This window comes from Xenopus tropicalis, chromosome 8 (assembly GCF_000004195.4).
Source record: "Xenopus tropicalis strain Nigerian chromosome 8, UCB_Xtro_10.0, whole genome shotgun sequence".
Classification (NCBI taxonomy): Eukaryota; Metazoa; Chordata; class Amphibia; order Anura; family Pipidae; genus Xenopus; species Xenopus tropicalis.
The window spans coordinates 77,969,199-77,980,882 of NC_030684.2; the positions used below are offsets into that span (position 1 = coordinate 77,969,199).

At 39.6% G+C, this 11,684-nt stretch overlaps 1 protein-coding gene across 1 annotated transcript; it reads left to right on the top strand.

The window, feature by feature from the left end:
• Positions 1-235: 235 nt before the first annotated feature.
• Positions 236-10,847, top strand: c19orf47 (chromosome 19 open reading frame 47). Its single transcript, NM_001005016.1, has 9 exons — positions 236-332; positions 2,637-2,677; positions 2,937-3,024; positions 5,073-5,187; positions 5,761-5,836; positions 6,506-6,640; positions 8,820-8,966; positions 9,762-9,832; positions 9,949-10,847. Exons 2-9 carry the CDS (start codon positions 2,659-2,661, stop codon positions 10,492-10,494), a joined length of 1,197 nt encoding a protein of 398 aa, NP_001005016.1. The 5' UTR covers positions 236-332; positions 2,637-2,658; the 3' UTR covers positions 10,495-10,847.
• The last annotated feature ends 837 nt before the right edge of the window (positions 10,848-11,684 follow it).

Below are 11,684 nucleotides of genomic sequence, written 5' to 3' on the forward strand. Positions count from 1 at the left end.
CCCTATGGTCTGCAAGAATAGCAAATAAAAACTGCTAGCACACGGCCGCTGCTCCCCCATTACATTAGAGAGTACCGCACGTTACCAACGCCCTGTGCTTCACCCATATTCCGCCTTCGTTCCCCACTCCCACCCAAAGCAACGTGTCGCGTCACGGCGCTTAGTTGGGTTAGGGTGACGTCAGAGTCTCGCGAGACGAGAGTTGTGCTGGCCTGTGTCGCTGTCCGGCAGGAGTCGAGGAGCTGGGTATTGGCGACGCTGCGGGACTTTTAAACAGCGATCAAGGACTGAGAAAATCGGAAGTGTCCCGGGAAAAGCCGGACTGTTGGGCGGTAAGTTTTAATAGATGAGTTTATGGGGCACGTTTTTGCCGTGTGGGATGGCTCATTTCTGATCAACACGTTCCGAATTGTTCAGTCTTGTTTGAATCTCCACCCATTGCATTGTACAGTGTGTTGCTATTTTGGTAATTAACTACAGCTTCCACAGTAATACACACACCAGCATGGTACATCTTATGGGTAGTGCTAGTGCTGCTTCCGGTTCCATTGGGGCACTGAATCCTCCATACAGTACGAAGTTGAACACCTCGATCACAATAATGCTGTACACAGCCCAGTGTATTGTTGCACCGTGCGTTCTGAGATCAGATCCTTGTCCCATCCCCTCATTGCCTTGCTTTGCGTCAAGAATTCTTTGCTCTGGCCAGTCATTTTGTCTGTGCTTTGAATTTTATTTTTATATTTTACTTAGCTCCTTCATGAAATGCAGCACTTTAAAGGGCTTCTACATAACTCACTTCAGTCCCTGCTCCAGTGGAGCTTACAGGCTATGGTCCCTAGCGCATTCTTTTACATAATGCTCGGTTTTATCATGAAACAATTAAGCTAATGGTTTAATTTAGCCTGGCATTCAGTTTTGAAGGCACCCAGTGTTGCACAACTACACAAATGATACCAGCCTGCACCTTCTCTGGATACAATACCAGCCTATCTAGTTTTCACTTTTCTTCTCTATTAGTAATGGTATCAATCATAGTCATACATGCTGTAAGAGAATTAATTGGCCTATTAGATGTAATAAGTTGGACAGCACTGGTTAGTGCATAGGCTGCATGTGGGTATGTGTACAGTGGCTAAATACTAAGCAGTTTTACTACACAGGGCTGATTTCCAGCATTGGTGCTAAGCTAGCACAGTTACCAGTAGCAGCTAATCAGCAGTTAGTTCTACAGCAGTTTGAAAATGAAACCAAAACTTTGGTTGCTATGGGCAACTGCACTGGTACAAATTAGTATTTTTATTAGCACATCATTAATTGTTAGCTCTTAACTAAATTACTGAACCATAAAATGATTTTGTAGAACCGCTAACAACAACTATAAAATTGTGGAAATGCTAAAAGGTATTTAACTTTCTTCATGTGACAAGTCGTTGTTCGTCTTCTGTTTCTGAGACAACTATCAGTTGCTCAGAGAAGTAATCTGTTATCTTGTTGTGAGTCAAAGGGGGGTTTAAAAAAAAAAAAGTTGGTACCTGAACCAAAAATGTCTAAAATCTTTGCCATTTTTACTTTGCATTTGCACATTTTGGAAATTGCTGTTTGTAGCTTTATTATAAAGTGGTGCCTCAGATGAATGTAAATACCGAGTACAGAACAACAAGCATATGTTTTTATACGTACTGTACTGATATCTATATTAGTATTTATATACTCAACTCTGTGGAGGCCACTCCTTAACACAAAATGTTATATATATATTCAGTAGTTTAGTAGTATATACAGTAGTATATTCTTCATTTCCCAGGGTGTCACAGCCATGTTAGTAGAACAATGGGAGGTAGCAAGATAGCAAGATCAGTAGAACAATGGGAGGTAGCAAGATAGCAGCTCCCAGTAAATATCAGAATAGCAATAGTAAGGAATCGAAGTCCGGCTTGGGACTCCTCCAGTTACATGGGAGTAGGAGAAAAAATAGGTTACCTGAAAGCAGTTCTAATATGTAGCGCTGGATCTTCCTGAAAGTTCAGACCTGGGCACAATGCACTGAGATGGCTGCCTACACACCAATATTACAACTTAAAAACCAATAAATTTGTTCGTTTAAGAATAAAATTTTAAATGGTAGAATGAATCATTTGCTAATTGAACAGTGTAATTTAGAAATAAAATCATGACAGAATCACTTTAAAAATACCTGTGAATGACTGGACTGTAAGTAGACTAAATAATCATACTCATTTATAACATTTTAAAACATAACCGCAAACTATAATAGCCTGTATTTAGTTTCCTTGGGCTGTAAAATTTATGCTGTTTGTAAATTTGCAAAATTAAGCTTAGCAGTGGGTGTCCATTTTGAAGAGTTTTCTGTCCTATTACAAGCTTATGAGTAGCTTGCAGCTGTATATCCCACATAGGAATGTACACTTCTGCCCATAAATAGACTCCAGCGCTGGCGATGAGTTCAGTCATGGTCTATTTATGATCTCCAGCTGCCACCCTTTTCAGACTACATTCGTTGACAGATATCTAATTTTCCTACTATCGGCTTAATGGAAATCTGTTTTTTCCACCCTAAACTAAACATTGGAAATCTTACTCTTTTCAGAAAATAATGTGTGATTTCATTTCAGCTTACTGTCCTGTGGAAACAACATGACGTCTGTCACTTTAGGTAAGGAGTACAAAGAATCATTTTATCTATGGGGAAATTCTGCAAGCAAGCGTGCAAGCATGTGTTGTCTTACCTCCCTTCATTTCTTTTTCTGCTTTTTCTTTCCACATAATAACATGTTAAAGGGTGGAGAACATTTGTAATTTTGAATTAAAAAAAAAATCTTTGTTTAAAGAACAGGCAGTTTTCCATCCTCGCCGTTTAGTTGTATTATCTAGATTTTAACATACTCAAATATTTTATATTTTTTGTCCACCAGCCACATCTGAGTGGATCAGTTTCTTTAAGGAGGCTGGAATCCCCCCAGGGCCAGCTGTCAACTATGCTGTGACATTTGTGGATAACAGGTGAGAACACATTTGCTAGTGCGAAACTCTGAGGGGACAGGATATTTCACTTTTGTCCTGGGGTTTAATTATACAGCTGTTTATTGTTCTTAATTGCGTTATTGGTTTTAATATGCACTCCGTATCGCCATATTTCAGTTGACAGGAAGCCAAGTTTTAGCAGGTATTTTCTATTAAAGCATTCAAAATACTAAGTGGTTTACAGGATAGGGCAGTTATTGGTGCAGGGTAGATAGCTTTTTCACTTAACAAAATTTAGTGTTACTTTTCCTTTAATCTGACAGTCTTTAATAGTTCTGTGAAGTTAATTGATTGCTATCACCGTATGTTAGCCATGTCACCCAATGGATTTCACAAAATGTACTGTCTGATCCATAACATCTGCCTTCTCCATAGTCCTTACAAGGGCATCTGGGTCTCCTCCTGAACAAAGTTTATGTACTGGTTACCCAGTGGAAACCTGGGTGCTATTTGTTTATACAACCTTGTAATGAAAGCGTAATATAAGTAACTTTGCAACAATTATGACGGAATACGCTTTCCTCACAGGAGCTATACTGCCCATTGAACATTGGTGGCAGCTATTTCATAAAGGTGTTTGCTTTCTGGGCTACATTCTCTGTGCAAGCATTGTTGTACTATATACATTTGACATTGTTATAAATTAGCTCTGGATTTCATGCCCTGTTACCCTTTTGAACTTTTAAATCCAATACTGTGGTTGAAAATTGTGCTTGAGTGATACCCCATTATTTCTTTTTTTTTTTTACTACTAATTGGTAGCACATTGTCAACAGTAGGGGGGCCTCCTTGTATCCTCCTGTTCATGTTTTTATGGGAAAGGGAAGTACTTTTTTAAAAATGTGTAAATAAAATATATGTAGTCATTTCTATAAGATTTTCTCATGAAATGTTTGATAGTGGCCTTATAACTACCAGGGAAACTGTTTAATTGGTTTCATAAATGTTATATAATTTGGTTCATTATTGATTGGGAAACCAACTCTCCCTGGTAGAGTTAGGGTAGGGTCTTCAGTTTTTGTAGTGTATTCATTTGTGAGTTTACCCTAAAATGTGATTTTGCCACCTTCTCCAGTTACCATTGTTCAAACAGACACTTTGCTTACTTTTTATTTTCAGCACAGACTGTCACACACTGAGATAATGACACACTGTTTTTGCATATGTTTCTTCCGTAAGGGAAGTGGAGTGTTGAGTCTTTGTATTGTTTGAGTATTCCTAAAGAAGGTGTTATATCTTTAATTATCTGGGTACATCTGCTTCTGGGACCAGTGTCTTAGGGCTCTGGTACACGGGGAGATTAGTCGCCCGCGGCAAAACTCCCTGCTCGCGGGCGACTAATCTCCCCGAGTTGCCTTCCCTCTGCCATCCCACCGGCGAACATGTAAGTCGCCGGCGGGATGGCAGACGCGGCGAGGCGATTTCGGGAAATCGCCGAAAAAGCCTTGCGAGTCTTTTTCGGCGATTTGCGCGAAATCGCGCCGCCGCGTCTGCCATCCCGCCGGCGACTTACATGTTCGCCGGTGGGATGGCAGAGGGAAGGCAACTCGGGGAGATTAGTCGCCCGCGAGCAGGGAGTTTTGCCGCGGGCGACTAATCTCCCCGTGTACCAGAGCCCTTAACAAACATTTTGACATTTTGGCTGGCCAACTACAGATCTGATTCAGCAGGGATTACTTTGTTAACTCAAAGATTTCTGCTCCAGACTGCGAGTGGGCACAGCCAGTGCCCTTTAATGAAATGGGAAAATCTTCAGCTAGAAGAAAGGGACCGAAACTGCATCTTTACCCAGCTTCTTCTGCTGGCCAGTAAATTGGGTTAGCTAAATTGGTCAGTTGAATCTACTTTGAAATAAGTTACTTTTCAGAGTAAAGCAGCTCCTCTGAAATGGAGAGGGGGAGGATAGATAGTAAGATTTCTTTTTTAAAGAAGTTTCATTGATGAATTATGATGGTAAAAATGTTGCAGTTATGAATAAGGGAATATTTCTGTCTTGTGCAATGTAACGCAATTAATAATCATTGCAGGATTCAAAAAAGCATGCTGATGGATCTAAACAAGGAGATCATGCACGAATTGGGTATATCGGCTGTTGGAGATGTTATCGCAATCTTGAAACATGCCAAGGTAGTACATAGACAGGTATGTGCAGATTATGGTTTTAGATGTATGTATGTATATTCACTTATGTACACAGCACTGTACAACAGAGCAACAAAATATACCCTTACACTGACATTTTAATGAACAACTTGAAGTTCTACCACCCCTCGTGAGCTACCTTTTCCAGCCTGGCTAAGAAATGCCATGTGCATCTGCCCATATGTTGACCCAAAATGAATGGACTTTACAGCTGGAAAAGCTTAAAGTCAAGCTGTGTGTCCCCACTCTAAACACGTTAAACAGGTGGGTGCTGAAGTCAAAATATGTAAATACCTATAAACAGGACCAGCACACCATTTCACAGCAACTCTTCTATTTATTCATTCACCATGCGTTCCAACATTTCGGTCCCTCCTGGTCCTTGTGTTTATAGGTATATATAATATATTTTTCTGAAATGAAACTACCCTGCAAACATTGTACCTTGTTTTTAGGCATTCATAAATACTTTTTATTTTGATAGCAGCTGCAGAAAAAGAAAACTCCCATGTAGCTTTGGTAGTGTGGTAAACAGTAGTTTATCAGCAAATGCTATATTTGTGTCTCCTCCAGGACTTATGTAAATCTCTGACGGAACAGCCAAGTCGGACTAGCACCCAGACAGAGCTGCGAAAGAGTGCCAACAGTCGTAAGTTTTCTACTAATACTTTGTGTGACGTCTGATTTAGCCTTATGTATTGATGACCAAATTGTTTTGATTGTATTGGTTAGCCTTTGAAGACTGATGTGATTAATATTGTCCTAACATTGCAAAAGCGTAAGTATTCTGTCAGCTACTGGATACTTGCAAACACACATTATATTGGGTATGATGATTTCTTGTGAGAACAAATGCAGTATCATTTTCCTTTACACAAGCTATTTTATGTTGCTGCTGCTATACCTTCAGTACATTCACTGTCAGCCTACTATGTTTCTTAACATTAGCACTAGAGCAGAACTCTGTATTTAATCTAGTTTGTTCTATTTGATGTAGTTCCTCACTTCAGCTATCTCTGATCACAGAAAGTACCTTATAACATGTCCATGTTTGAAGAGCATAAAATCTTTTTTAAACTTGTGCTTTGATTTATTTAAGACCTGTGCTGTTTTGTGTATATTACTTTAGGGCTGTTGGTCTGTGCAGTAGTCAAACTCTGAGCCATTTTTTTTTATTTTCTGTGTTTGAAAGATAGGATCGCTTTAATTTGCAAGACCTAGAGCTGCAGCTGTAGTTAAGCATCCCACAGAGCATAATTGCTAAGGTTGGTAGGTCAATATCCGGGGGCACTTCACATTTACTATCTGTTTTTTTTAGCGGCTACAAGGATGATTGCCAACAGTCTGAGCAGAGACTCTCCACCATCCACTCCTATACACAGGCCTGACACAAGCAGCTCCAAAATTTCTGTTACTGTCTCTAACAAAGTAGCACTGAAGAATTCACAAGCAGGTAAAAAGCAAGATTAATATCTATAATCATATTTGCTGAGGTTAAATAACACATTTTATAATGCCACAAAATATTCTGCATGCACTGTACAAAAATGTGTCTGTATACATAATGTGAACATACAGATTGCATACAAAAATGCAAGAGGTAAAGAGGGCCCTTGTCTCTAAAACTGAAACGCAATTCAAATTCAGATATTTAAGGAATCCAAAATACTTCAGTTGCTATTTAAATTTGCTTTAAACCCAGTGGGTGAGCTTTAGCCTATAGGATAAACCCATGTAAATGGGACAAAGCCCATGTAAATGGACTTTTCTAGGAGCCTTAAGGAATTTCTTCCCAGAATCCTGTTATGACATTTGCATACGTATGAGGCGGTCTCCTCAATCCCTTTAGCTTGTTCGTGTATCCCCACTCCTGGCTCTACCTAAGCTGATCAGAAAACCCTGCACTACACTGATGAGCCCCAAAAAGGGCGAAACCGGTCTGTAGTTGGGAATCTGATCAGCTATTATCCTGGCTTCTGCTTTAAACCCAGTGGGTGAGCTTTAGCCTATAGGATAAACCCATGTAAATGGGACAAAGCCCATGTAAATGGACTTTTCTAGGAGCCTTAAGGAATTTCTTCCCAGAATCCTGTTATGAAATTTGCCTCAACAAAGGCAATTCCTTCCTGAATTAATAATGCTATTGTACCAATATGCTATTGTACCAAGTATTATACTTAAGGTCCCCATACATGGGCCGATTCTAGCTGCTGATATCGGTCCCTTATACCGATTTGGCACCTAATCGGGCCGTGTATGGGCACTACCGGTGGGCCTGTCCGACCGATATCTGGCCTGAAATCGGCCCCAGGGCCAAACGATCGAATTAGCCTGGATTCTCCCGATATCGCCCACCCATAGGTGGGGGGGTATTGGGAGAAGATCCGCTTGCTTGGCGACATCGCCAAGCGAGCGGATCTGAAGGTGTATGGGGACCTTTAGGGGTGATTTATCAACATTCAAATGTGAGGGGTTTTGCAAATCTGAGTTTGCAAAAACTTAAATATTCAAGATTTATTAATTGCAATAAAATCAAAAACCTACGAAAAAAAGGCAGAAAATGTCCTGTATTTTACCCAATGACCCCAGTAGCTAGTTGACATGTCTCATCTTGGTAAATGGGGCAGTTTTTCCACAGTGTGTTTTAGCTGGCAGAGAAATACTTGAAGCCACAATTGTAAATAGAATCCTACTGAAACTAATGCAAAGGAATCTTTGGAAAAATTTGTCACATGTGGGTAGCACAGTTTTTCTTTGGGCAACAAATCACTCTGTGTACCATCATCCTAAAGTAAATGGGAGGCAGTTTTGGCTGTTTTGCCTATTTTCCCACAGGGCGGTTTCTCCTAAGCAGAGAGGGAAGCGGGGGTGACATCACTCCAACTTGCAGTAAAGAGTGGCTGAAGTTTATCAGAACACAATGTTGGGGGTACTTGGAAAAGTTTGCTAACCTTGTTATCCTGCAACAAAATCCTTAATAAGAATCCAGCAACTTTGCCAACATTTAGGGGCTGATTTACTTACCCACGAACGGGTCGAATGGAGTCCGATTGCGTTTTTTTCGTAATGATCGGTATTTTGCGATTTTTTCGGATTCTTAATGAATTTTTCGTTACCAATACGATTTTTGCGTAAAAACGCGAGTTTTCGTATCCATTACGAAAGTTGCGTAAAAAGTTGCGCATTTTTCGTAGCGTTAAAACTTACGCGAAAAATGCGCAACTTTTCGCGTAAGTTTTAACGCTACGAAAAATGCGCAACTTTTTACGCAACTTTCGTAATGGATACGAAAAACTCGCGTTTTTACGCAAAAATCGTATTGGTAACGAAAAATTCATAAAGAATCCGAAAAAATCGCAAAACATATGAAAAAGTCACAAAATGTTCGTTTTCAAGTCGGAACTTTTCCAATTCGGGTCGGATTCGTGGGTTAGTAAATCAGCCCCTTAGGGTTCCTTGGTTAAGAAACTAAAGAATAGAGGGTTGATAAATAGACTACTCTGTTTTTTCCCCCTTCTGCCTGCTACTGGATGATGCCTCTTGCGCCTTTATGGTATTACTTGTGGGGGTTTTTTGTTGTTTTTTTTTTTGTTTCTTTGGTTTTCTAAATTTCTGTAATTTTTAAATTAAAGTTTTGTCCACTCCTGCTGAAGACATTTCTGATGTGCCAGTTAAACGACGCAGAGTAACTGCAGAGATGGAAGGAAAGTACATAATAAACATGCCTAAAGGGACTACTGCAAGAACTAAGAAAATCCTGGAAGAGCAGGCAGCAAAAGGTCTGGTTGCATCCTTAACCCATAATTTTCGTATCATAGTAACCTGGCTTTATCTTCTACTGCCAAAATGAAAATAAGTTTATGCATGAGTCAGTCTCCATTGCTCCAGTAATGAGTTCTTTATGATTATCCAATAATAATGCCAAACATTTCAATGGAAATGCTTATGGATAAGTGATAAGTTTATAGCAGCTGGAATTTATGAGTAATCCTAAAAATGTTTCAGCACTCACCTGAATGGCTTTTTCAGTTGGGAATAAGCTGTCTCTTTAAACTCTTAAGGGTTATACCGTAACCAACTTCCACTTGCAGTGGTTCCATAAAACTTCTTCAGGTAGGTGTTAGCCAAAATTCAAAAGTTTATAGTATAGCCCAGTACAGTTACAATGGCTGCCATTAATCTCATTAAGCAACTAGACTTAATAAAATCTTTAAACCTATTCACCACTTATTGGAGAAGTTTACTCAGAAGGTACAGGTTGCATTTGGCTTATCACTACCAGGTACAAATGAAAACCTTCATAGATATGTTCTTGTATTAATTACCTGTGAAGCTAAATTGTCTAAATGAACAGTGATGTGTGATGTAAGGGTAAACATTGATAAACTTTTTCTGTATTTGAGTTTATTTCTGCTTAAGCTGTAATGTAGAAAATGTTATAAAATCTTGTTTATTGTATGACGCCAGAGTATATGTTAAATAGTAATGCTTCTGTTGCTGTTAATCTGTCAAGGAAATTCATTTTATTATGGTCATGCAATTGTTTTTTTTTTTTTTTTGGTAAAACATTGCAGGCACGGGCAGAACATCTGTCTTTGACAGGCTGGGAGCGGAAAGCAAAGTTGACACTACAACAGGAAGTAAGGTGAGTGCTAAGAAAAATTAACTTGGAGGCTGTTTTCAATAAACCAGAATTCATCTAGGGAAAAGTTTTGGGTATGCTGCAGATTCATGATCCAGTATTTTATATTTTCCTTGTAGCCTACTGGAGTTTTCAGTCGGTTAGGAGATTCATGTGAGGAAGAAAGGGCACCTGAGAGTGATGAGGATGGCTCTGTACTGCAGTATGCAGGCGTCTTAAAGAGAAAAAGAATTCCTGTGATCAGGGAGAGGCTAGGAGCTGGGGTAACCATTAAAGCCAAAGCTACCAGTTCAGAGCAGAAACCTGCCATCACTACACTCCGAAGACTTGCTAGCAAACCACCAGCTAGTGCACCCCCCAAACTCTCCACCTCCAAGATCAGCATTGCACAGAGGCTGGGTACTATTCAGCAAAGTGGCCCAGTGGAAGTTGTCAAAAGGAAGGTACCTTCAGCAAAGTTAATACAGCGACTGGGAAAGCCACAGGCAGCTCCTCAGGACAGCAAGGTTAGTAGCTCAAAACCACCACCTGGGGCATTCAGAGTGACCATCAAGAGGACTTTGGGGAACACCAAAGTGAGCAGCACAAGTGATAACAGCAGTGCCCAGATGGATAATACAAGGATCGTCAGTGTCTTCAAGAGGCTTGGCAGGAAATCTGTCTAAGTGAAGCTCCATAAAATTGTGCATTTGAATTTTAGCTTCCTTTTCCAAAGGAGGGCAAGATGGAAATTACTAAAGTTAGGATGGACAGTCAACTTCCTCTGAAGCTTTGCCATATCTCGTGTTTGGCTTTGTGTGCCTTGATTCACCTTATCAATGCACAGAGGGACATTTTATGTACTATATAGTGAGACTCAAGTAGCAAAGCCTGCATTGTCAGCCCTCAGCTAAATTATGCAGCAAGTACAATCTGAACTTAATAATTTAAGTGGATGTACGCTGTTGATTATTTATTCCATTGCGGAAATAGAATCTTGACAGGTCTGAAATTTTTTTAATTAAATATTTTGCTAATGCACAGTTTGTGTGTGTGTGTTTGTAGCAATTACAAAATGAGTGCAGTAGGAACTTCCAGTCTGAAGGCGATGTATAGGTGTACGGCTTACAGCAAAAAAGCTGTTTATCTTGCCTATGGTCTCTTGCATTTTGTGCCAGGTACCTTGATAAATAATTAATTGTTTACTAATTTCTTGCTGTGAAACCAATATTTAAAGTGATACTGACACGAAAAAAAAATACTTTTTAAAATATGAATCTACATAAAAAGTTGCATGCTATTTATAATTTTACCATAAAAGTATTTGTCAGATGCTTTTACATTTCCAATCTTAGCCCCCATGTTCCTCTGTGAGGGGTCTGCCATATTTGTGCAGCAGTAGGCAGTTAGTGTTAGAAGCTATAACTGACTGAGAAGGGACAGTCAGGTTGGCAAAACAGTCAGGTTCAGGAAATCCTAGTAACAATTACTTACAAAAGCAGCCCTATCAGCAAAAAATAATCAACATATACTTATAAGTAACTTTTTATGTAGATTCATATTTTAAAAAGTATTTTTTTCATGTCAGTATCACTTTAAACAATACTTAATGCACATAGATTGGGCCTCCCAAACTGATATATATTCGGGGTGGAATATCCTCTTTGGCAAGGATTGCATTTCATCATGACAGGTCTGCATTGACCATTAATATGAGTATCCCCAGCAGTCAGTCTAGATTTTTTTTTTTGTAGAAAAGATGTGGAGGGTCAAACAGCATCAAACTCATTTTTTTAGTTCTCCAGTCCTAGCGACCCATCTAAACCAAAGTGCTAAGGATCTGCAGTTTCTCCCACTTGCTGATCTGCAGATGCTG